Consider the following 27,987-nt stretch of genomic DNA (forward strand, 5'->3'; position numbering starts at 1 on the left):
TACATGTGACCCCCGACTGTAAAATTATTTTCATTGCTACTTCATAATGGCAATTTTGCTACTATTATGAACTGTAATGCAAATATCTGTGTTTTCTGATGGCCTTGGGTGACCTCTGTGAAAGGCCAGAGGGGTCGTGACCCACAGGTTGGGAACCACTGCTCTAAACTGACCAGAATGACTTGTTCCTCCCTTTAGTTGTCTCTGTCACATGTTCTGCTACAGCAACATCCACCAAAAATCAAATTTTATCTGCCTACATCTATCCCTCCAGGCAATTTAGCACACCATCTATCTTTTTTTATTTCTTATAATTGTTTGTCCTACCTTTGTTACTGTTTTGTTTTTGTCACTGATTATTTTTTTATTGGATATTGTATTTACATTTCAGATGTTATCCCCTTTCCCCATTTCCCCTCACTCAGAAATCCCATTCCCCCTCTTCTATGAGGATATGCCCCCACCCACCCACCCACTCCTTCCTCCCCACCCTCAAATTCCCCCATACTGGGGCATTCGGCCTTCACAGGACCAAGGACTTCCTCTCTCACCTATGCCTGACAATGCTATCACTCCCTCTTTCCTGGATTTGTGTGTGTGCTCGAGTGTTCTCCCTCCCTCCTTCCCTCTCTCTCTGAGACAGCCCGTCTATGTAGCTCAGATGAGTCCTGAACAGTGATGTCCCTGCTTAGAATCCAGCCATTCCTAAATTGCTTAGTAGCTTTGGGTTTCTCTCACACTAAGATTTCCTCCCAGGTAAGTGGTGTTTCACTGTTGCAAGCATGTAGAAATGACCCAGGGACACACAACTTACTTGGCCTTCTGAATCCATACACAGTAGTCTGAGATGTAGAGATCATTCAAAATATATGCTGGGTCATTTTCCTGAAAGATTTTGTGAACATCCAGGAGACACTTTAAAACTGCACTCTTACCTGAAGGAAAATTTGAAAACATCCAGTCAACCTTAAGAAGAAAAATATTCAATTTCTTAGTTAAGAAATTAAAATCTTAAGAGGTAATATATTTAAAACAGTTCAGAGTTCTAAGAGTTTCTTAGGAACATTTAAAACTAATGATCTAGCCCCTTATCCTTTATTTTTAAAACAGTCCTAAGTTACCCAGGCTGTCTGTGCACTTATGATCCACCTGCCTCCATGCTGAGTGGCTGGGATTACAGGCCTGCCCTGTCAGCTGGCTAGAAAGCATGTTTTGAAAGAGAAAACTTTCGCTGTTTCAGAGGTGGTCCCCAATACCTACAACACAATGTACACGTCTTAGCAGGGAAAACACTTAGCAGGCTCCCCTTTCAACAGTCTGAAATCTACACACAGCATGATGATCACCCAGTGTCTTTCCCTGCAACTCCTTTCAACCCTCATACCCCCAAACCTGTATTCTTTTGCCTTGGAAATGCCTCTTCTTCCTGCCCCCTCTCCATAACTGACAGAGTCCTAAATATTCACCAAAACAGAGAAGTCAAGAGAGAATCAGTTGTATCTAGTATGACACTCTTTGTTCCTTTGGCAGTTGGAACTGTTCTAACCATTCTTCCAGGTTCAGTTCACCTTTGGTTTTTTGGGAGGCGGTGCTTTGGCTTCACCACAGGTATGTGCTCTATTTTTATTTCCTCTTTTCTTGAACCTCTGCCTTCCACATTACCTACTTTATATTTATAATAAGCAGGTAGTGGAGGTGTCCACCCCATCACTTGAGACAGTTACTGTGGCCACTTGCATACAATCGAAGTCCTACCTTAACTTGCCATCTTGCAGCCCTCAGCCTGCGTATAGAACCATAAAGCAACACTGCTGACTTCCTGCCTTGCTGAGACTGCTTTCTTATATAATGCAGGACCACCTGTCCAGTAGTGGCACCACCCACTGTGGGCTGGGACCTCCCCCATCCATCACTAATCAAGAAAATGCACCCACAGACTTACCTATAGGCCAATCTGATAGAGGCAATTTCTGAATTGCCATTCCATCTTCCTAGATAACTCCAGCATGTATCAAATTGACAAAAAAAAAAAAAAAACAACAAAAAAAAACAAAACCTAACCAGCACCTTAGGTAACTGGTTGACTGACTATGAAGAGTTTCAAGTAACAATCACAGGTCTTTGCCAGAAAAAACTCTTCTCTTGAAACTCGACTTTACTTCTCGACAATGTGACAGCCTCGAGGACTCCTTCCTAAGGTCTCATATCTTCTTAATATAACCAGATGAACAGAAAATGCAGGATTTAGGCTGGTAGGGAGTACTGGCCCATTCACTAACTCAACAGGGAGAGCCCACTGTGTGCCCAGTACTGGTCTATGTGGAGGAGCAGTTACTCACTCTTCACACCACCCCTTTTTTCAAACGTCCACCAGAAACACATTATATGTTCAATGAAAACCTGGACACAATCTACCATAGAGCCCTTAAATACTGACAGAAGAATGCTCAAAAATTTCATTCATGTGTATTTAAGCCACTGAGAAACAATATTCAGATGAGGTTTTCAACAAGCATGCTTTTCACATGCAAAACAGCTTGAGAAAAAGGGATTTATAAGCTCTCTTTAAAAGCTATGCTTCCACAAGCCTTACCAAAACTATTTTCATGGAATTCTATGTCATAGCATGGTAAAAGATACCCAGATAATCTAAAAGAAGCACATTAAACTCACCCCTCCTCCAACCCTCTATTGTCATCTGATGCCATGTTTAGTCTCTCAAGCTAGCAGCCAGCTTCCCCCATGGTGAGCACTGCATTACAGCTAGGGTAGATAGCTGGGGTTTTTAACATCTCCTTTGTACCAAATATTCTTTCTGTCCTGTACTCAGCTACTTACTCAGTAACTAACCACAAAGGAAAAGACTAGCTCTCTTCTAGGCTGTCACATGGCCAGTGACCAGAAGCTTACAGGGACTCACAGTCTATGCCTCCTGTGGGGCTTTACCCAGTTGTGTTCTTGTCATACATCCTATGAGCATAAAAAAGCTGTTCAGGCCTAAAGCTAAGACAATTATTTTGGCTCAAAGGCACTGCAGGAAAGTGACCATTTTTCAAGCAGTTCACTGCCTGCTCCAGAGTATAAAAAACAAAGGTACTCTGCACAGTAACCACGGTAACTATTTTCACTGCAGGAAGGAGCTAGCTTCTGTCCCCAGGATGTCAAATGGCCCCAACTTCAGAGATTCCCTAAAACTGATTGGCTAGATAAGCTAACCCCATTCACGAGAGACCCTGAATCTAGGGTCTCCTACTCACCCATGAAGGTACTGGAAAGTAGTGTCCCAGGACTATAAATGACAAGAGCCATGAATGTATTGATTCAGGAATGACTATCTAATGATGGCACACAGAAATATAATGACGACATAAAGAAAATATGTAAGACAATAATAAGTAGGTGGCCAGTAAACACGATTTAACATGTTCTCTGGCTTTCCTTCCTATTAGCGGCCAGGTTGAGCAATAATCTCTCACTGACAGACCAGCTTATAGCTGAGGCACTTAAGAAATTGCTCCCATCCATAGAAGGATCAGAGTAGGAGATGCTTTTGCTGGCTAAATGCCAAAAAAGGAAAAATAATGTCAGCTGCTACCTACACCCAAGAAAATCTCAGTTTCTTTTCAATGGGCAGCCATAGCTTTCTAGGCACCTCACTCTTATCTATGCACGTGAAGGTCAGAGGTCAAGCTCAGTTGTTCTCCAGGAGCCATCTTTCTTGGTCCTTGAAACAGTATTTCTCTTTGGACTGGGGCTCAGTGAGTAGCTAAAGCTAGCCAGTGAGTGGAGGGCCAGGGGAGAACATTAAGTAGACTGCTCTGACACTCTCTGTTTTATTCTCTCAAGACAGACTCGCTCACTGAAGCTGGCAGCCAAACGACAGCATTTCACATGTGTGCTGGACATTTAAACACAGGTCTTCATACTTGCTTAACAAGGGCCCTTCCTGACTACACCCCTTTTTAATGTTTTAAGCTACACAAGATAAGCCAAAAAAAAAAAAAAAAAAGGGAAAAAGAAGACTTTAAGGTACTGACAGAAAAGCTGCCTCATTGTTATCAGAACAAAAGCCAACAGTAATTATCATCTTTAACATAATTTAGCAGACAACTAGGTAAATTTCTTAATGTTTGATAAGACAATATTATCAAAAGAGATATCTTAGCAACTATTTTAACATTAATTTTCATAGTTCATTTGAGCCTAAAAAAGAGAGAAGATAGAAATACTGTGTCAAATCAATCAAAATTAAGAGAACCAAAATGTGGCAATTTGCTTCACTATCAAGCCCTGCTAAGATGTAGAAGAAAGTCACGTCCCTACCAACAAAATGCTTCTCACTCTGGGTAAGTCTTCTATAACCTCAAATTCCACTTAAGGTCTTCACTTCTGCATTGTAAGAAGCAGCACATACTTAAAACAATGATTTACTGTTAGCCAGAGTAAGGCCAGTTAAAGAACCTATTCTTTGCTATCCAGTGGCACATCATGTCCATGCATTCACAAACAGAATTAGCAGGGAGCAAGAGCACACTCAGTTACTGCCGGAAGTGCACAAGGCTCAATAAGTGTCTAGTTTACCATCCAGGTATCAGTTCAGACATTCCTTCCTCTGGAACAGAGTCCTAGCTCTCCTCCATCTCCATTTCAGGTGCCCTTGTAATGCCCAGGACATCTCTCTATGACGTCAATTAGAGCCGCCATCGCAGCACATCACTAACCCTACAAGGTAGGCACTTGCTTTTTTGTTTCACAAGAAATGAATGATTTGTCTAGGATTTGAAAATAAATACATCTGACTCTTAGCTACTATGCCATAAACACAACATCTGCACTTACCACCAAGTAGTGAACTCCTAGGCAGGAAAGGGTGAGTTTTCTTTTTTCATTCTCTGGATTTTGAACAATGTCCAGAAAACGATATGTTCCTGTTCAATAAAGGCTGCACTCTGGAGGAGACAGAAGCTGACATTTCCATCCTTGCTCAAACTGCTTGGTTAATATGTACCAGTGGACTGACTTCAAGCTTCCTGTATTATTGTATATAGGCACTGTCCTCACACCCAACATTCTAGCACAGGAGGATTACCCTGGCAACAGTGAGCCAATCTGGGATACAGAAAAAACCCTTGTCTCAAAACAACAAAAACAAACAAACAACTGAAAACAAACAACAACAAAACACCTAGTAATGGACCACCCCTCCAGCAGGGAAGACGGCCTATAGGCATCAGAAAGCTTCTGAGTTACAGTATCCACAAAACCTCCAAAGTTACAAAAGGCCATAAGCAGTTGCTAGGGAGAATGGACTCAAGGGCCAGTCAAGCTACCTGCCAGTTGTTGGGGACACTATAGAGACACAGCTTTGTGAGTCAGCACTTAAGCCAAGGTGGGCTTCTTGGAGGTGGAGCTGCCATTTGAGTTACCACATTCCTGTGAGTGAACCTTCATCTACATGCCTGTAAGTAACCCTAATAAACTCACTGGTTTACTAAGTTAGACGGGGAGGAAGCTGTTCCTTTGGTCTGTCCGTCAGTGACCTATCTAGGGTGAACAGAAATTGTTCATGTCTCCCCAGGAAGAATCATACAATGCTCTTGACAGACACCCAAACAGGACCAACAGAACTGAGGATGAGTACAGGAGAAGTGACTGTGTATTTCCTGCCCTGGTGCCACAGACACAGAGAAATTTGAATGTGCTAGTTTGAATGAGAATGCCCCCCCCCCAGGCTCATATATTTGAATACTTGGTCCTCAGTTGATAGAATTAGGAGGTATGGCCTTGTGGGAGGAGGTGTGTCACTGGTAGGGGTGAGGGGTGGAGGCTTTTTCAACCTCATACCAACCCAGTTAGCACTGCTTCCTGTTTGTGGATCAGTTGTAAGCTTTCAAGTATGGCTCCAGTTCCATGCCTGCTTGCCACATATTCCCAGCAAAATGGTAACAGACTCTAATACTCTGGAACTGTGAGCCCCAAAATGAAATGTTTGATAAGTTACCTTGGTCACGGTGTTTTATCATAGCAATAGAAAAATAACCAAGACACTAAGGAATATAATCACTCATCTCTCCCTGAAACAGAGGTAATGCAAGCAATAGCAGGACCCATGGACTGCTATGGGCACCATCACAAAGCCTTGGTTATCACCAGCTGAGGTCTCCATGAAGTTCATTAAGGCAATACAAGGCAGGCAGCAAGAGGAAGTTCTGTGTAAGAAGAGCAGTACTTGATGACAGGACACCTGATAGGACTGTTCACAGCCAAGTTAAGAAAGAAGCTGAAAGGCTGGAGAGATAGCTCAGTGGTTAAGAGCACATACTGTTCTTCAGAAGACCCAAGTTAGGGTCCCAGTACCCACACTAGGGGACTCATCTTCACCTTTAACTCTTCCCTCAGGGGGATCCGAAGCCTCTGGCCTCTATGAGCACCTGTACTCATATGTATAAATCTACACATAGACACACACATCAAAATATATCAAAAAAGATAAGTGAAGTGAGGAAGGAAAGAGGGAAAAGGAGAGTGACTCAGAAGGACTTCATTCTAGTAGTGTTGCTGAGCCCTAAGATAGGACACAATCCTTATGACAGGAGAAATTCTGGCAGACCTGGATGACCCTGGCATGTAAATCAGGTATGGAAAGTGCAAAAAACAATCAAGAGGGAAGGAAAAAGTCAAAGTAGACAAAGGAGTCTGTGCAGGTTGCTAGTGACAAACGTGGCAAGATTTGTTGAGCAGAGTTCCTAAGGAGAACAGCAAAGGCTGTGCCAGTGAACTTCTGATACCTTTAAAGCCTCAGCACAGTTCAGGGAAGGCATAAAAGATGCAGCAACACGGGTGGGAAAGATGAAGCTTATCTTGGGGTGGGCAGTTCACATCCAGAACATGCAATGTGCTCACGCAGCCTTTTTTCACAGCCAGCCGAGACTGAAGAACAGGAAAACTGCCACAGGTAGCCAGAGCCTGTCAGAAGCCGAGTTGACTCCAGTGCCAACCACGGGGCCGTAGCAAAGCCCTGATCCCTCCTGGCCTTGAGCTAGGCTGAGCAGTACAAGCTAGTCCCACAGAGACCACTGGGGTGGACAGACTCACAGCCACAGCAGCAGTTGCAGCAGCACCCCAAGATGAGTCAACCCAGATATCTCACGAAGAACAACTACCGACTAGGGAAGACTAGATTGGGTAGTATCTCTCTACAAGCCACTGTATTCAACACTGAGCTTGTGCACGCATACAAGAGACCTGCTAGAACACATACATTTGTGAGTGCACGGAAGCCAAAGGTCAATGTTGGATAGCATCCTCAATCACTTCTCAACCTATAGAAACAACAGTTCACTCATCAGCTAGACTAACTAGCCAGCATGTCCCAGGAACCCTGGTTCCATCTCCCTAGCACTGGGACTACAATGTACACTACCATGTACAGATTTTCCATTATGCGAGGGATCTGAACTCAGGTCCCTATGCCAGCATGGCAAGCACTTAACTGACTGAGCCTTCAACATGGTTCTTTGATGAAGCAACTGATGTGCATGATGAGGTCACTTTGTACTCTACTAGACAATACAAAGATTTCTTTTACTATCCTCCAAGACAAACTGGCACTTGTTTGGAGGGAACAGGTTTTGCCTTCAAAGATCCTTGCCTTCCTCTGTTAAAAGGCTTGATGATCTCCCTTAACGAACAAACAAAAAAAGCTTCATTATATATTGCTATGTTATCTCTTGTGTGCCTTATGTGGGGCTGTAGAAATCCTGGGGTGTTTGGCCACACCCCCAGAACCCAGAGACCTAACATGCAGTCTCCATTTAACCTCCATGCTAGGTCACGTAAGGCACAGGTAAAGGGCGTGACTAATAGACCTCTGCCTCGAGATTTACATATTAATGAATTACCTAAAGGCCAGGGATGTAGATAACTAAATTTTCATCTCCCTAGCCCCGCCTCTCTCCCGCTCCCAATATAAGGAAGCCCCTTCTGGCATTTTGTGGGAGAGCTTTCACATCCAGATACATTGTCATGGCCAATAAAACTTCCATATCTTCAATTCCACGTGTCTCCTGGAACTTACACCTTTGTGTAAGTAGGAAACTCGTACCGCAGCAGGGAAACGACCGCAGCACAGGCTCAGCTGACCTGCCCCGCTCACCACGCAAGTTTTAAACTACAGCCTTACAGATTTGAACAGCATCTGGAATAACAATAAAAATGCGTTAAAGAGTTTAAACAAAGGCACGACACAGGGGTAGAAAAAGGCACTCCAAGGAGCCATAATAGTGGGTGACAACCCCAATGCTACATGTTAACCAAGGAGGTTCCTGAGGTCCTGCAAACCAAAAAGGCTATTGCTACTACTGTTCGTTGCATGCCAAAATTAGATGGTAAGTCCCTACTGCTTTAAGAAACCATATACTTTGGCAGTAGGATGCATAGAAGTCAGGCTGGGAATGAGCTGGAAGCTCTCTCCTTGCTTGCTAGCTTTCACGATGCTACAGGATGTTATGCAGCGTGCAGGGGCAGGACTGTCACCAGCAATCCTGTTTGGTTAAGGATACTGCTTAGTATTCTACCTATATTCCCAGTAAAAACAAGTCCACTAAAACAATAGTGGTGTGACTGTTACAGGTGTCATTAACTGCTTGCTGACTGAATTTAAGGCCCTCTTCAGAGGAGGAATGTCATGTCTGGCATGGTAAATCACAGGGAAGACCTATGGCTAGATTCCAGTGGAAAAGCAACTGCTATTGTGCCCAGCAAACTGCTTTCTAAAACATTCATGTTCGCATCCATAAACCACTATTGCAGTCTCAAGTATAAAGGGGAACGTCCCTTTTGCAGTGGGTGGTGATTTGTAAAGCCTTATAAATGGTGAATTCCTTTAAGAATAAGTGACTGTAACAGTCATTAGTGGCTCAGTACTCAGCTATAAAAGAAAGTAACCAAATCATCTATGTCACCTCCTTCAGGGAACACAAAAGAGCAGGCAGGAAAAAAAAAAAGTAAAAACTGAAGGAAAGAGTGGACTATGTACAGGTAATTCAATTTAGAAGACGTGGGCCGCAAGACCTCTCCCTAAGGTTACAGAGCAGCAATAACTGAGAAAGAGAAGTGACTCTAGGACCAGGTAAGCTGCCTAAAAGCTATGCAGGGAGCTCCAAGAATGCTACTCACACTGGGCTGGGACTCTGGGTGAGTCCACTGTCTTTATTCATCCATGCTGATGTAAGAAGCCCCTCCACAATGATTCTCTAAGTGACTCCAATAAGCTCACTGGCACTAAACTAGATTTGGGTAGAACTGTTTGTTTGGTTTGTTGTCTTCCTAGGGAAGATCATCCAACAACATACAACTTGTTTGAAACTTCTTCTCTTATTACATCTATTCCCTGGAACTCAGCTGGACTGTTTCCTCTCAGTACAAAACCAAGGCTGCTTCAGCCTTTTCAGTTCTTACAACCCTTAATCAGAGTCTATGGAAACGTCAGACGCTTCCATCTCTAAGCACACAGCCAGACATCATCAGAATTACTTGATAGCTGCATAACTAATTCTTACTCATTTAGACAGTTTAGAACAAGACATTCAAATTCAAGGTAGAACTCTTTTTTTAAAAAATTCCAATTTACATAGTGAGTAAAAAAAATGGACAAGAAGCTGAAGATACACAGCTCTCAAAATAGCGCCATCTAAACCTATCCTTAAAACAATATACTAAAAACTTCAAAAACATTTTAGCACAATTCTGATTCAACAATTTCATCCTAAGAATATGCCATGCATTTCTATGTTCATCTAAAACTTGGTTGTTTGAATTGATAGTATTAGACTTCACTTTTCCATCAGATACTACTGAATAAGAAAAGTTCTGACACATTTTTAGGAACTGTTTCAGCCTTAAATTGGGAAAGTAACTGTATGAGGTCAGAGAGAAGAAACACAAGTGCACAGGAGGAAAGAGTTAGTACTTTAAGTGGCGCCTAAAGAAAACCCACTCAGTTCGTCACATCTGCATCTTTTGACGACGTGTGAGAGGTGATTTTTTAAAATGTCAACTGTTGGTGTTATTACTTTCTTCTTCCTTTAAAGTCCTGTAGAGGAGCAAGACTACACAGAACACAGTGACAGCAGTGACAGATGGGCCATGGATCTGCCCAGCTCTCAGGCCTCATCATGGTTTTCATACACCCTGCCTTATTTGTTTACTTCTTGCTCAACTGCGTCTCAGTTTGCTTTTCCTAGTGTGGGGGTTCTTATGCTACTGTGAACCAAACATATCAGTTCCATCTTGTCCTTCAGGGAGGGACAGCAACGAAAGTGATCTACATGTTAATACGTTGCTGTTACAGACGCGAGGCAGCCCATGACCTCAGCTCACAGGAGAGGGCTGCCTCCAATCCTTCACAATAAACTTGAGGCAAGGGTGGTAAATCTATTCTGTGAAGAGCTAGAAACTTGATATTCTAGCTTTATAGGCTGTATCTCTGCTGCAACTGCTTGACCATGCCACTGAATTATAAAAGCAGCCATAGAAAATATATAAGTGACTGGGTATGTCTGTGTTCTGATAAGACTTTATTTACGGGCACCAAACTATGAAGTGAATATAATTCACATGTCACAGAACACTATTTTTATCTTTCTTTGGGGACACAGTCTACCCATGTGCAGGAACTTGCAATCTTCCTGTATGTTCTCCTAAGTGCCAAGATTAAGGGTATATGCTACCTGGCCTGACCCAAAGTACTACTTTTCTTATGATATTTTCAAACACTTAAAAATGTAAAAGAGACAGCATAATGACATATGTCTAAAATCCTAGCACTGGCAAGAAGGAAGCTAAAAGCAAGATGACCAACAGTCCTAGGCCAGTCTCATCCACATGAAGAGTTTAAGGTCAGCCTGGGTTATATGAGACTCTACCTTAATAGCTCTCCTACATAAAAGTAAATGAGATAAAAAAATTTTAAGTTAAAATATGAAAAGATTTTTACTTAACTCAAGGACCAAACAGGATAGATTCAGTTTGTCAGGTATAGTTAAGTTGTTTTCTTATGAAACTTTCTAATTTTTATCTTATACATACTTTTTGCCTTATAAATACATACTTTTTTGTATGTGTACATATGTATGGTATACATATGTGTACATGCAGAGGACAGAGGTATCTTCCTTGACTACTCTCCACCTTATACACTGAGGCAAGGTCTTTTACTTGAACCCAGAGTCCTCCATTCAGCTAGGCTAGCTAGCTTGCTCTGGGTATCCTATCTCTGCCTCTCAAGAGCTGGGAGTAAAAGCAGGCCGCCATGCACACTTGACATTTATGAGAGTACGAGAGACTCAAACTTGGGTCTTTAAATTTGTAGGGCAAGTACTTTGGCCAACTGAGTCATTTATCATATATCCCCAGGCCCCTTTATCTTACAAATGCATATATTTCAGGTCTTATCTTTTGTCCCTTCATTCCTGTCACACAGTAAATGCTTCCTAGGCTAAGCCCAAACTGTATAGAACCTTATATTTTTCATTGATTCTGTTTTAATGCCCTGCACACAAAACAGAGTTGATTCATGTCTACTGAACACATGCATGTGTGTCACTTGCTAGTATTTAGAGAGCAGCTTATTTAAAGAAACAGTCACATAAATAGAATTCTTGCATGTTTGGTGGTGGGGGGGCACATAAAATGACACAATCCATTCCATCTAAGTTCCAACGTTAATACGCAATAGAACCTTAAATCAAATAAAAGCTCTCCTCTCTCCTTACCCCAACTGAATTTTAAATAAATACAATTTTCTGCCTTTATCTTCTTACAGAACACAGAATGAAAGTTACTCCCATTTTCAAAAAAAAAAAGGCTTAACACTGATGTTTCAGATATTTAAAGAGAACTATTATGAACTTTTTAAAAATCACACATTCAAAAATATAACTAACTTCTGTTTTTTTTTTTATACTACTCAGCTAAGAAACTGAAGAAATTAGCAAACGCAGCAAAGACAAATAGCGTAGGAAATATAGCCTAGACAGTGACTGCTCTGAAAGTATTTCAGTGATAAGTTGTTTGAACCATCACCACCAGTGAGCACTACTGTATAACTCAAACTTCAAGGAACAGAACATTCAAAAACAGTAAGTGATTTGTTGGTACCAGGATAACCTTAAACTATTAATTTTTCACAGTAACTAAAGGCAATTTGTAACATGTAAGCCATGTAAGAAATGCAGCCCCTATACTGTATTTTAAGTGAATAAAAAACTTTTCTTATAATTATAGCTTAACAAATAACCGTAAGAACAATCTGCACATTTCTAACAGCTAACAATGCTTCGTGATAACCAGGAGTTATTAGAGACGCTGGGATTCTGTGAAACAAGGGGACATGGTTTTCTTATAGTCATTTGTACATCAACAACCTTCTAGCTGGGGATAGGTAGGAATCTGCAAATGCTCTGAGGCTAACTAACATGCATGGAAAGATAGAACCACCGAAGAGACAGGAACATATACTGGTACTTAAGGAACAGATAAGAGTTCAAGTCTCTATGCTTGAGAGGGGAGGAAGTAGATAGTAGCGTGGGCTGGCTCACTCATCATCCCTACACTTTCCAACATTCTTGGCTTGGTACCCCAATTTGGGAGTTGACTCCTGCTCCAAAGCTTGCTCCTGTGAGATTTTAATTCGGGCTTAAGTGAATTGTATCTAGAACTGGATGTATTAGTTAGTCCCCCTGAGGATTTGTCTGACCTCAAGTGAATCATCATTTCCCTTTGTTGAAGTGAACGTTTCTTTTAAGGAGGGTACCTGCTTAAGTGTTGTGTGCCTGCTAGTACACAATACTGTCTCAGTACTTAGTGACACAGACACTAAGGCTATGTCCCCTCTTACTTTAGTTTTTATTCAAAATCATAAACTTAATCTCTGCAATGCAGCTAGCCTTGAAGAGGAATAAGGAAAATATGTAACCCAAATGTTTTAGCTATGGTTTCCACTGTGATAAATCACCATGACCAAAAGCAATATGGGGGTTAAAGGGATTATTTCCTTTAACAGCTTTCAGTCTACCAGGCAGGGAAGTCAAGGTAGAAACTCAAGGCAGGAACTGAAGCAAAGAACAAGAAGAAAAGCTGCTTCCTGCTTGCTCCTCATAGCTCTTTGAATGTCCATTCTTTTTGCTTGTTTGTTTGTGTGTTTGTTTGTTTGAGTTTGCTCTGCACACCCCCGCCCCCAATCCCTGAGACAGGGTTTCTCTGTGTAGCTCTGGCTGTCCTGGAACTCACTATGCAGACCAGGCTGGCCTGTAACTCAGAGATTTACCTGCCTCCGACTCCCAAGTGCTGGGATTAAAGGTGTCAGCTATCACTACTCTTAGAGCTCAGGCCCACCTTCACAGGAAAGAGAACCCACGTGGGCTGGACTCTTTCACATCAATCATAATCAAGACAATACCCCACAGACTTGCCCACAGGCAATCTGATAGACACGGTTTCTCAATGGAGTTTCCTCTTCCCACAAAACTCTTTAAACATGTCAAACTGATAAAAACAAACAACAATAACAACAAAACAACCAATCAACCAAACAAAAAACCATAAGGACACAAAAGAACCACAGGGAGAGCACAAAGGTCCTTGGATATTGTGAGCAGATGGGTGGGATGCATTCCCATGAGCTGCAGAAGGAATGGTCTAGGGGTTAAGACGCACACAAATTAAAAGCATTACTATGTCCTCAGTTGCCAATTGGGATTTCCCTGCTGGATTCCATGATGCCTTCTTTCACCTTTTGTAAAGACCATGTGATAGCCACCCAACCATGTAGTCTCAGCAGAGCACATAAAACACTGCAAAGCATTTACCATGACAACTTCCAGGACCATATGCTTTGGAATGAAGTTCTTACCCTAAAATGTCTTCCCTCAGGTGAACTTGCCATTATGGAGTATAAAGTCACTACCCTGGCACATGACTCCTGGAACAACTCCGTGACAGAAGGAACCCTTCTAATAAAATCCTTTCTCTCCTGAGCTCAGAGTATGAAACTTTTCTGCTGTCTCTGGAACTTTCTTTCTCTACAAAGAAGTGAAAGAGATACAGCCTAGGGACTCACCATCAACCACTATGTCAAAGAACACTAGGGTGCTGACCATGGCTAAAAGCAAGCCACTGTAGGGATCGGCAACATCTGCAAAGATACTAGCCCCTCTTTCTATTGCTTTTAATTTTTACTGGGTTCTTTGCACAGAAGAGCTTTTAAGTCTGATGAAAAAATCAATTAATAAATAAACTCGTCAACTTAATTAACTTAATATGTGTCATATTATTAACTTAATATGTGCTAGGAAAATGGCAGGAGCTAAGGCATGGAAGGTAAATACCCAGAAACTCCTCTCTGAAGGAGGTAACATGCCTCAGCTTCCCTGGTTTTACATTCTTACTCTCTACATTTATCTTCTCAGCTTTTCATTATATACACAACTCAAAACCAAAAGCCTTTGGAGTAGCACAGCATACTTTCCTAGAATACTTCAGGCTCTAGGTTCAATCCTCAACAATGAAAAATAAAATCTCTAAACATCCTTTGAAATATGTAACAGAATACTTAACCCCTATCCAAACTACTGCATTTTCAGGAGTCTGACGACAGGCACTCAACAAACACGTGCTGAATAGATTGCAGAATAGTTGCACAGTATATATTTAAGCAATAAAAATTAAAAGGTCTAAGGAGACATGTTAGTATTAGTCAATCTAAAGGAATTCCTTTGGTAATACTCTAATTTGGAGATATCTTCTACTACTGAACTTTTGAAAGCATTTTCCAGAGCTGGGGAGATGGCTCAATGGATAAAGTACTTGCTGCACAAGTGTGAGGATCTCCAGAATCACCCATGTACAAGTCAGGAGGCATGGAGGCCACCTGCAATCCCTTCCTGCAACAGCCATCCCACTCACTGCTGGCTCTGAAACATGGAACAGGAATGAACCAGATAAGCCAAGGTTTCCTCTTTACAAGTGCAAAGTAAAATTTTCATGTACTGAAATTAGATAGACTCCCCTTGCAACTAGAACTTGGGGGGAACCATGTATAGATTCTGAAGTGTCAGAAACCCTATGGGTATGTATTATAAGAGGCAGTATACTTTCTGTTCAAGGCAGTAGGGACACAGAATGAGCTCAGTGGTGAAACTGGTTGTACCCTCCCACCGCATTATGCTCGGCCTTCTAGCAGAAGTGAGAAAAACTTCAGAGTCTAGAAGATACAGATAGGAATCCAAATGCTCTGTAAAGTGTACAGTGTATGCTCCATCAAGTGTTGGATGCTATGGCTTATAGATTCCAGTAGAATAAAACTGGGGTGCACTGGAAATTTTCCTGTTTCAACATTTCTCATTCCCAACTGACTGACAACAGCTAAAGGATGGCTCCAGGAAGGTTCTATGCACTCTTTCAAAAAAAAAAAAAAATCTAATGAGGAAGAGGCTGGGCATTTGCTGAGGAGTCAGTAACAGAGAATACAAGTGGGGGAATTTTGTTCCCTCAAAAGGACTGAAAAGGGGAGAACAACCCTATGGGCTAGGTCCTTTGTTAAACACTTAAACAGCACTTATCAGAGCAAGGTCAGGTTTCCCACCCTGAGCAAGTTTGGATTTAATGTACAAGATAAGCAGCCTTCTGCAAGATGAGAGGAGGGAAGGATCCAGGAAACTTGAAGATGCTCAAGGCCAGTAAAGCATCCTTGTAAAGGCTGTTATGAAGTCAGATAAAGCAAATCCATGGATTTTTGAAAAATCCTACTTAGCCAGACAGTTAGCATGAAGTATTCTCTGTGGCTCCTGAAGCATTTCCATGTTGGCTCTGGAAACGCATCCATTTGAAATCAGAGTCTCTTTGGGGAAGAGTCATTCATTACTTTCTACTATGCAAGCACTATCTGACCTTCACTACACAAGTGTGACTGCTAGGGCTGTGTTCTGAATTCCAAGTAGATACAAATTCACTGTTGGAAGCACCAGATGCCAAGCTGGTGCTATTTCCACTTATCTTATGGAGTATCCAAACAAATGTGATTCTTCTCTGATAATGACGGCATTTCTGTGCCATCCGCCTGTGTAAACACAGGTCACAACCTTCCTTCAGAGCTTGTCACCCTCACATTCAATGGCACAAGTGCAGGACAATCCAGTGCTGAGCTTCCACACGAAGCACCAGTCACAGAACCCAGCACTGTGGCTTAGTTGGAGCACACTCATTTTCAACAGAGGCCCTGCTGAGTTATTTCAAGTTTCCTGCTGCTAACAAAATCCAGCTGATAAGACTATTTCTTGTGAGTGATAACGATGAAAAGTTAACTCTCAATTTCAGCTCTAACTACTAAAACTGTTTGAATAATTGATTAGACTGAAGTCAAGGCAATCAAATTTATTTTGGGTTATGCAATCACAGAACTGATTACTTTTCAAATAAAAACCCAGAGCGCAAGATTACTTCCCAGAATAAAACGTAACAAGTAACAGTTCCTCTGCATGAAGGCGAGAGTGGACGTACGTGGGAATATGCATGGGAAAGCTTGCCACAGTTTTGCTGGTTTCCCCACATGAGAGTCTCCAAGCTTAAATCTATGAACAATGCTCACAAACTCCTGCAAGACTACAAAAAGCAAGTAATTGTGATGTGCAGCTCCAGCTCGACAATCATTCATTTAGAGTAGATTGATTTTTCAAGGTAATTTTAGAGATTCAAGAAATACCTTGGACGGAAAGCAAGAAAAAAAAAATAACATCGAAATAAAAAAAGGCAGCTTGTTTCCAACAGTTAAAGGAGATAGATTTCTCAATGATATTCACTCATTTATCTTAAACAACAATCCTTCAAAGTAAAATACTGCTAGTCTAAACCTATCAGGTGAATGAAAAGGCATCTTTCAGTTAACTATGATTTATTTCATAATTATGATCTACTTCAAGCACACATCCTGCACAGCAAGAATTCAGGTCACATTGAAGACAAAAAGCCAGCTGTCCCTTGGGACAAAACACTAGAGATGTGACTGTCCTTAACAATCCAGTGAAGTCACCTGGACATGGGGCTGAATTTCCCTTCTTATGGATAAGGGGATGAGCTTCTCTTCTTAAGGATATAGGAGATGGACTTCTATTCTTATAGATAGAGAAGACTGACTTCCCTTCTGGTGGATGTAGGAGATGGACATCCCCTCTTTTGCTGAAACATGAAAATTAAGCCCCTTAGAAACACCTTTATAAAGGCAAAGAAACGGACGCCCCCCCCCCTCCCCAATGCACGCACATGGGCAGGACAAAAAAAAAAAAAAAAGACCATGAAGTACTGAAAGTGACTTTTACATGAATATGCCAGAACTAATCTATACAAATGGACGCTACCTTGGGAATTATTCTATTCTAAAGACGCTGTTATGGGCAATTTGGAATTTGTTTTGAAGCCTGGAATTTCCCATGTTCTTATAGTCAGAAAGTATTGACTTTTCATGCTAAACTCTTGGTAACAAGTTCCCTCCTAAACAACCACTGTATCTCTCAGGCAGAATACCTGTGGCTCCGTATTGGAACTGTTAATTTAGTTATCATGTCTCTCTGACAGAGCTGTAACCCTCATTGGAGAAGAGAATTTTCTATCCTCATTACTGGATCCACATGACCTCAGTGCCTAGAAAGTTATAGGATTTCAACTGAGCAATGTAATCTATCTTCAGTGTGAAATGCTCTGGCATGCTGGTGTACTTCTCCCTTTATTCTCCCTTTCTTAAAAAACGTAAGCATGCCTTTTATATCCTAGGGGGTGGAGGACCTGATTGCTTTTGTCATTTATATATAGAAAAGAGCAACATTTATGATTATATCTTTACATACTAAAAATGTATCACTTTCAATGCCCAGATCTGCAAGCCTACCTTACCTAGCTGCAGAATCTTTATAGTGTCTCTGTAGGCTTTCAGCACCAGCTTGAAATGACGGTAAAGTGGATAGCACAAAACTCTCCTTCCAAAGGACACCAGGATTTCATGAACATCTGTCCAGGTCTGTGAAAAGTCACCTCAGTAAGTCATTTCCATAAAGTACATTACACAACAAAAGGACACAATGAAAAAGAACAGTCTTATTAAACATTATAAACCTAGATCACTGACACAAGTGAGACTGTGTCACTTATATGTCTCACTTTATCATAGACTTAGAATTCTTCACACTGCATCAACACATCATAAATGTGGATGAAAACCACAAATGTAGAAGGATCACTTTAGAGTCTTAATGGGACAGGCATTCAGCCTATAGACTCAGATTTGGATCTGATAAAGGAGGATGAGGACAAGCTTCCTGGCTTTTTAAGCAGCTTCTAGCTGAGGTGACCGACAAGGCTGCTGGCCCACTCTTAACCTTGGAAGAGTAAGAGTCTCCTACAGTACCTGTCTCAGTGCTGGAATGAATCTTATCTCCTCACAGAAGGAAGCAATGGATGATGAATTCTCCACTTTACAACATAAAGTATGCATTATCTGAACTGATGGTACAACTTTGATGTTGAACAATCTGTGCTGAACTCAGAAACTCAAAAGATACTATTCTTTTAGAAAATAGATACAAAACCAATTATCCCTCCACTGCAGCTGGTCAGCAGGAGCAGTGTCATGGCTCCATTGATTAAAGTACTTGCACTAATGATATAAACCCGAGTTCAATTCCTGCCACCTACATAAAGGTGGAAGACAAGAACTGATTCTACAAAATTGATCTCTGACCTTCACATACATGCCATGATATGAGCTCTACAAAAATAATAGTAATGACAAATAAAATCGTATTTTTTTCAAAAAAGAAGATTAATAGCTCTAAACATAAAATGATAGGACACAAGACAATTTATTTAAGGTGCATGATCTAAGTTTCTTCAACTGTAAATTCAGCAATGAATTTACATTCATTCAACCTTATCGAATGACTTACTGATGAACAAAATAAACAATAGCAGTACGACACTCTGGAGGTTCATTATCATCCAGGTCTGTTTTCCGTTTTGAACTCTGAGCCCCAGTTTATCAGCACAACTGCAGCTCCACCCACAATATCCCAGCAGCCTCAGCGTTCCTCCATACAGTATTTCCCCCCACAACTCATAAAATGCTTATCTGGCTTCACTATCCCCAGAAAGTGTATTTTTTAGAAAGTATAATAAAGCTCCGAATTTTAAAACATTAAGAAAAAAATTTAAACAACAAAAAAATTACCTAAAATGAAGAAAAACAGAAAATTAACTTTCTGAACAACAGAAACATGAACAACTTTCAGTTGAAATCATACCTCAAACCAGCAAAGTGTTGGGCTCAGCTTTCTGATGGTCCATGCAGATTCGACCTTGGTTTTGGAGAAAGGAGTGTCACCTTCAGAAGTCATTTGAAAAAAATAAATATATCCACTGACACTAATACAGGAGGTATATTGACACACAGTGTACTTATGAATATAGAAAATATTCTGATGCAAAGACTAACAGATGCTTTGCTCACTTTGCTCAGAATTGTATGAAATTAAACACTTCATTGATGAGAGGAACAGAATATACAAATAATAAGCAGGATCATTCAAACAAAACTGAAGCAAAATGTTTACTGCTTCTTTCTCTGCTAAGTCACTAGCTGCTGAGCTGCTGAGCTGCTGAGCTGCTGAGCTGCTGAGCTGCTGAGCTGCTGAGCTGCTGAGCTGCTGAGCTGCTGAGCTGCTGAGCTGCTGAGCTGCTGAGCTGCTGAGCTGCTGCCCTGGTACCTGAAAAACCTCACTGAGAAACTTTGCCTTTCAGAGACTACATTTGAGATTAACAGTAGTCCAGGGTTTGAAAAGTTGCAAGATTTCATGCTCTTAAGAAAGAATTGGGCCGGGCAGTGGTGGCGCACGCCTTTAATCCCAGCACTTGGGAGGCAGAGGTAGGTGGATTTCTGAGTTCGAGGCCAGCCTGGTCTACAGAGTGAGTTCCAGGACAGCCAGGGCTATACAGAGAAACCCTGTCTCAAAAAACCAAAAAAAAAAAAAAAAAATTTAAAAAGAAAGAATTGGTACGTTTTATCAAGTGAAACACTTTCACTCATCAAGATTCAGTACGTGGAGCTGGAGAGATGGCTCAGTGGATACTAGTTGGTCAGGAATACTGGTTGCTCTTGTACAGGACCTGGGTTCCCAGCTCCCACATGGTGGCTCACAACCAACCATAATGCCAGTTCCAGGGATCTGATGCCCTCTTTTGACCTCTCCAGACACAAACATGGTGCACATACATACATGCAGGCAAAACCTCATATACATAAAAATTTAAATCTTTTAAAAAAGATTCAATAATATAAAATGAAGAGTCTTTTTGTCCACATAAATATTTTATTCACTTAGAGTATATTTAAAAACCAACTTAAAAACAAAGTATTTTCATATATAGGACACTCTAAATAACCCTGAGATTATTGATGCAGATCATATGCAGACTGCAATAGTCACTTTAAAATTTTTCAGAATCATAAAATTTGGCATCTCAAACTCTACTGCACTAAGATGCTGTGTGAAGTAAGTGGATAAGATCACAGAGCAGATGCTGCAATACAAAGTAAACAAGCACACACACACACAGACCTCCCACACACATGCAGTGAAAAAACCTAGCAGGTAAATAATCTTGTGACTGTGGTTATTACTAACTACTGGAATTATACAAAAATCCCACTGATCTACCTTTTTTGAATAATCAAAAAGAAAAAGGAAAACACAGACAGGGCTAAAACTGAGCCCAGGCAATCATTAACAGTGGCCCACAGGCTGGTATTTTCCCAGCATTCCTCTCTTCACTGATTAAAAGACTGGAAGGATGGACTGAAGCACTGCCGGTTGAATCCACAGACTTTACACCACACACACACAACCTGTAGCTTCTTTAGCATACAAACGAAGATGAAAACAGATGAAAAGCTCTCCACTCACAGCTAAGCCTAGCTTTGACCTCTTTGGCCTAGGATCAACCTAAGGTAATCCTTTTAAATAACAACAACAAAAAGATTCTAGTTTTGGAAAAAGTGGGAATTACAAGTCTTTACAAGTACACATTCCGTATGCTAGATTCTTTGTGCAAAAGGCTTTACTCTGCATGTGATGAATGAAAACTTTGAGGAAAAACCCCAGTGAGTGTGGTAACTGGCTGCTTTCCACCCTTGGCTTTATTTCATACACTTCTCTGCTCTGCTATCTGTCGAGTACATCCATTGCCCGTGAGAAGAGGCAAGACCACAGATTAGCATTATGCACAAGGATGATTCCCCACTACCATCTACTGTGACCGCATGGGCACTTCTGCAGGACAGATCCTAAGTCATCTGTCACAACAGGCTTTGCACTCAACAGAGGAGCTAGGGCTTAGCTACCTTTAGCTAACACAGTAGCTACACTGGCACACATGGACTTACGTTGTGCTCTCCTTCAGTGACACGTATTTCATAGCAATAGGCCAGAAGGATGTCAACTAAACTGTAGTACACTTGACGGTGAGCTGTCTTGTCCAGCAGGTAAGACTTATTCACGAATTTTCGTAGCTGATATTTTTCCTCTTCTGAAAAAGACACTAGAAGAAAACACAGTTCTGAAAATTAAATGTGCCATTCAAGTTCATAAAACCACTAGTGCAGATTTGCCAGAATTAGAATTCTGAATGTAGAAAGCAAAATCAGAGTTATTTATCTTTAACACTGCATATAAGGCACTTTCTTAAAGGAGGCGTCTCCAGCTTTATTAAGGGCCATGAATCTGTTCAAACCTTCTAGACCTTTCCCCCCGTCACAACACTATGCTACACTTAGGACATTTCAATAGCAGTTTTCAACTTCACAAATCTTTTTCCTAAGGTTTATCTTTATTATTTTAAATTATGTGTACATGAGTATACACACGTGCTTATATGTGTATGTGGCTATTTGCACATGAGTGCAAGAGGCTAGAGGTGTCATTAAAGACAACTATGTGCCACTTGACATGGATGCTGGTCAATCTGGTGAGGCCTTTGTGTTAACTGAGGTACCCACTTCCCAAATGACTCTAGCTTGTGTCAAGCTGACATAAATTACCAGCACACCTTCCTACACACACTTCCCATCCTGCCTGACAATAAAGTTAGCAATGCTTTTCCCATTTCTTTCCAATTTAATGGATTTAAGTGACCATGGTAAGAAGATTTCCAAGATGACCCCCAAAGAGGAGCACCACTCCCTATGTGGGATAGATCCTATCACGTGATTCTGTACAGCAGAGTATGGCAAAGATGACAGTACAGTCACTGCCATGCTCACAGTCCACTACTATCAGAGACGAGCCAGGATGTCTTAACTGGTATAGCCCTGTGGTGAGGTAGGTGCCTTGTGAAAAGGCTATGTGGAAGGTCCTTCTAGGACCTCTACAATCTGAAGATTTAAGAACATGCAAGAAAGTGGGGCCACAGTTTTACAGCACCTGGGAAGTGAATTCTGTCAATAGTGATATGAGCCTGGAGAAAACTGTAGCAAACAACACCCAGTTTTTAGGAGAGATGGGCATATTTGCCTGGTAAGCATGTCCAACCTTTTAACATTGCAAAATGATGCTGTTGTGTCACGATGATCATCACATTCAAGGAACCAAACAATGTAGCTATGAAAAAGATCATTAAAGGGGCTCATAATGTTTTGTGTAAATTTAGGGTTTTGTGTTGGCCTGCATTCTTAGCTCTCACCCCACTGGCCACAGGCTGGACACGTCTGAGCTATTACAGTCTCCCAAGGGCCTGATCAGAGAAGCCATCAGAGCCAGACCTGACCTGTAATGCATGGAGACTGTGAGAACACAGTGTGGGGAAAAGCTGTTCTACAGCAAGAAACTCCGTGATGCACACCAGGTACTCCAGTCAGTGCCACTTGGCTAAATGTAGGGTGTTATTCCCCAGTTGTGTTGGCAACTGGATTTGCTCTATAAATTGCTCAATGGACTGTGTTCTCTCCAATTTTCCTACTGAATAGTTTGGCTTGTCAAGTTTTTAAAACTTTTTTTGTGTATTATAAATATAAATCCTTCGGTCAGCAGATAGCTAAGCAAGTGAAAACACTTGTCAATCATGGAGAAGGATAATGAGTCTGATCCTAAGAACTCAATAAAGGGGGAAAGAGAAAACCAACTTTACAAAGTTGCTCTCTGACCGCCACACATGAACCATGGGATACACATACCCATACAAGTAATAAATTAAATACATTAAATATAAACAGTAACTAAATTCCAAATCTGTGACTTTGTTTGGAATACCCTTTGCCACAGAAACTGTTTTCAATATAATCCCAAACCACCCTTTAAAAAAACAAAAAACAAAAAAAAACCAAATAAACAAAAAAAAAACCCCAAACAAACAGAAAAAAGAGATTGTGGATTCACACCCTTGGTTAACATCTTTCCAACCCCAGTCATAGATGAAGTTTCTTTAACGTTGTTTCACTTGGGGCTAGGGAGACAGCTCACTGGCTAAAAGCACTCTTCCCACATGATGATTCAAAACCATCCGTAATGCCTGTTCCAGAGAATCTGATGCTCTCCTCTGACCTCTGCAGACACCAGGCACAAATGTGTCACACACATATATACATGTAGGCAAAACATGAATACACATTTAAAAACTAGTAACCATAAACCTAGCTGGAAGCCAGCCATCTTTCATGTCTCAAGACTTGTCTTTACTCCAGATGAACAGCGAATCCCCACTCTACTGAACCACCAACTCTTGTAAGACAGATTTGCTGCTTTTGTTACTAAAATTACTTCAAAGTATTTTTGCTTTTAGTCAACTGTTGCAAATACAGTATTTTCCCCACTTCCATCATTAAATACTTCATGATAAAAGAGAAAAAATATTTCTTTTTATATATCAGCCACTCTACCAAATATTGACTACATATTCCAAAACAACACACTGAAATGCTTAAATGTTAATGATACAACAAAATGCTTTGTTTACATGAAGACAAGCAAATATGAGACTTCAGTTTCTAAGCTTCCTTTGATGCCTAGAATTTAGGCAATCTATCATGCATCTTTCTCTTCTTTAACTTTTTATTGATTTGTTGTGAATTTCACATCATGTACCCAATTCCATTCACCATCTCATCCCCCACCCTTGAAAACCTCCCCCCCAAAAAGAAAGGAAAAGTAGAATAAAAAAATCTTGTCATGGAAGCTGTACTGTGTCACAGTGTGTCAACATAGTATACCCTTTTGCCCACACATCTTTACTTGCAATTGTCCATTGAAATGCATCATTGGTCTGCTTTAAGGCCTCTGACTTCTGCTACACCATCAATACTGGATCCTCACAGGCATTCTTGGATATATTGTTGCTGCTCTGTGTCATGGAGATCATGCAGCTTTGGATTTGCAGAACCAGCCCCTTCACTCACTCCAGCAGATGGGGTAGATAGATGTTGGGGTGGGCCAATCTAAAGCCCTGGATTTGAGCCTGGGAGGTAGCTGAGTTGGTCTGCCTGCTAACTCTCTGGCACCACACCACCAGGGCAAGCTCTTTAGCACTGTTCCAGCTAGCTTACCCAATGCTACAGCCAGCAAGGGGCAGGGTATGTGTGTGTGTGCGCATGTGTGTATTTTATAGTTTATAGAGACACATGTTTATACGTGTGTGTGTGTGCGTGTGTGTGTGTGTGTGTGTGTAGGTTGCATCAGGTATTTTCCTCTATGCTTTCCATCTTATATTTCTTGGTGAGCCTAGAGCTCACCGATTCTCAATAGTCTAGCTAGCCAGCTGACTGTGGGATGCCCTGTCTCGGTTTGTAGGCTTGCAGATGGGTTATCACACTCACCCTGGACTGTATATGGGTGCTGAGGATCCAAATTCAGTACCTTCCACTTACACACCAAGCACTTTACCTACTGAACTCTCTCCAGCCCCGTCATGAAGTCATTCTGTAGTTACAGAAAGGCCATGTAACGTGCTTTTCTATTCAATCTCACACTAACATCATTAGTTCTCAATACTATACAAAGTAAAATATTCTGTCTATAGTATGATCAGAAAGAGTGTTATGATTATAAAGTATGTTAAAACTCAAACATTTCACTTTCTAACTATTATATGCAAAACATGACTGCATTAGTTACTTGTTTGTTGCTATCATAAAACATCATGACCAAAAATAACTTAGAGAAGGAAGCATTTATTTGGCTTAGGGTTCTAGAGGGGATGAGTCAAAGGTGGGGTATGGCAGCAAGTGGGGCCAAGCACAGCAACAGAACAGGAAGCTGAGACTCATATTTCAACCACAAGCATCAAGCACAAAGAGACAACTCTAAGGGTGAGTTTATAAAACTCTACAAGCCTACCTCTAGGTACTCCTTCAGTAAGGCCATGCCTCCTAAATCTCCCTAAACAACTACACCAACTAGGAACCTAGTGTCTATCCACCTGGGCCTACAGGGAATATTTCTCATTCAAATCACCAGCACACACTCATGGCCTCTCTAAGTACAAAATACATTTAGTTCAACTTCAAAAGCCCTCATAGTCTTTCACAGCCTCAATCAAGTTCAAAGGTCCAAGTCCAAGGGCCCTTCTGAGACTCAAGACAGTCTCTTAATTATAACCCCTGTAAAATCAAAAAGCAAATTACATTCTTCCAACATACAATGGCACAGAACATACTTTACCATCCCAAAAGGGAGGAAATACCAGACCAAAACAAGGCTGAAACCCAACAGGACAATCTCCCAATCTTATAGCTCTATGACTAGTGTCAAAGGGCTTAGATGACTCTGCCCCTCCAGCTTTGCTGCCTGCAATATGTTATCTCTCTCCTAGGCTGTGTCTTAGTTACTTTTCTATTGCTGTGACAAAATACCATCACTAAGACAACTTATAACAGAAAACATTTATTTGAGCTTCCAGATTCAGAGGGAAAGGATGGTAAAGCAAAGGCATGACAGCAGGAACAGCTGAGCGCCAACAACCTGATCTGCAAACTGGAAGCAGAGAGCTAACTAGGAATGGTGTGAATCTTTTGAAAACCCAAAGCCCATTCCTAGTGACATAACCTCCTGCACCAAGGCCACACCTCCTAATCATTCTCAAACAATTGTACCTACTGTGGACCAAGTATTCAAACACATAAGCCTATACTGGTCATTCTCAACCAAACTACCACAGCCTGCCATGGGCCAGTGTGCAGATCGTCATGGTAGATATCCCAGGCTGGCATCTCTTACCATCTTGAAGTCTCTTAACAAAACCAAGGCTTCAATTTCAAACAATGTCCTCTCAGAGCCTTGCAGGGACTCATCTGCCACATGCTGCCTGGTCTCAAGGATTCTCTAAAATCATAGCCACTGACATGGATGATACTGCCAAGTTTGGCTACCTCTAAATAAAAGTGCAATTGATCTCTCATTTTACAAATTAGTAATTTCTTCCATCTCTTATCAGTCACTTTTAAATTTACATCCCACTAGAGGAGACTGTTTCCACTTCTAGTGCTTCATATAAAAATGTCAGAGTAACTTGTAATGCATAAGAAAAGGCAGGCTAAACTGCTATAATGAAGAGCCTCCAATAGCAGAAGAACATAAGTTCCCCTTACTCGACTACTCTAGACAAGGGATGGAACCCTTATTCATAAGCCTTGGACTTCCCTGTCTTATAACTTCTTTCTACACACATAAGAAGGCTACTCTAGGTTTGTATCATCTTCTAAACTATGAGAAAGCAGAAAGTAGGAGGAGGATAGCAAGCATCTCCTTTCTAAAACAGGGATGCAGAAAGTACACATATCACTGGCCATCACATCCCACCAGCCAGTACTCAAGCACAGTCACCTCCAGCTGCAAGTACAGAAAGGAAGCTGGCCACTAGCAGAGTGGGATGTGCTGAGCTCTAAGTCAAGGGGCCTCTTACTAGGAGAAGAGTTGTTCTCTGCTACCTTGTCCAGATACCAAAAGTTATCAGGCTGCATTTTAATATTCCCAAACCATTCTCCTGATAGACAGACAGCTGCCCAGTCTGTGTCTCAGCTTAACAAGACTGCCCTCCTATTTACCATAATTTGACAAAATTCAGAAGAGACTATAAACATATAAAATTACATAAGCCCTTGCATTAGTTTGAATAAGTGATCCACACAAGCCCATGAGGTAAATAAAGGCTCTGTTATCCAGCCTATGGTGAGTCTGTGACATAGTGGAATCTTTACGATGGGGCCTATGGGAGGACAGAGATCACTGGGGGCAGTCTTGAGGAGGATAGTAAGACTCCAGCTCTTTCCAAGGTAGGATCCAACCCCTTTCCCATCTCTTTCACATTCTGGCTATAGATAAATGGTTTCTGTCATGATTTTCTGAGTCACCATAGGTGCAGAAGTACAGGGCTAAACCATCATGGAATAAAATCAAGAACGAAAACAAACCCCTCCTCCTTCCAGTTGATTACCTCAGACATTTTGTCACAGTGACAGAAAGCTGAGTCCCACAGCCCTTTTTATACACAGTTTTCCAAACTCACTTCTGCCTTCTTGATTGAGCTCAAGTTTAACATGACACTTTTACTTGTTTAAAAATTTCCCAGTCTATCCTCTAGGGGAAAAAAGTCTTAAACACATTGAAATTAGTAGAAACAGTACTCTGTTTACTCATTAAAATGCACTTAGTGTAAAAAAAAAGCAGGTTTAGATATTTACTGTTACAATCATGCTATGCAAAAAGGAAGGGAAGACACGCACTTTCACAAGCATGGCCTCCACAACAACACATGGTTTCAATGATTCATGTAAACTGCCGGCCATCATGGCTAAGGGATATGTATTTAAAAATGAAACATAGGTATGTATCAGGTAAAGCATTCTTTAGAGAATGTTGAAAAATGCTGTTTAGAGCATTGTTTAAAAAAATAAGACAAATA

At 41.2% G+C, this 27,987-nt stretch overlaps 1 protein-coding gene across 2 annotated transcripts in view; it reads right to left on the bottom strand.

Annotated features, from left to right (window-relative positions):
* Shq1 (SHQ1, H/ACA ribonucleoprotein assembly factor) overlaps positions 1 to 27,987 on the bottom strand; it is a 96,087-nt gene that overhangs the window by 39,851 nt on the left and 28,249 nt on the right. For both annotated transcript variants that reach the window (XM_028773066.1, XM_028773065.1), the window contains exons 7-10: positions 21,485 to 21,639; positions 19,347 to 19,400; positions 17,944 to 18,067; positions 815 to 935 (exon numbers count right to left, since the gene is read on the bottom strand). In XM_028773066.1, the coding sequence (XP_028628899.1) occupies positions 815 to 935; positions 17,944 to 18,067; positions 19,347 to 19,400; positions 21,485 to 21,639 (454 nt within the window). The remainder of the gene's footprint in view (positions 1 to 814; positions 936 to 17,943; positions 18,068 to 19,346; positions 19,401 to 21,484; positions 21,640 to 27,987) is intronic.

The sequence above is a fragment of the Grammomys surdaster genome, unplaced genomic scaffold (assembly GCF_004785775.1).
Source record: "Grammomys surdaster isolate TR1022 unplaced genomic scaffold, NIH_TR_1.0 220, whole genome shotgun sequence".
In the NCBI taxonomy this organism is placed as follows: Eukaryota; Metazoa; Chordata; class Mammalia; order Rodentia; family Muridae; genus Grammomys; species Grammomys surdaster.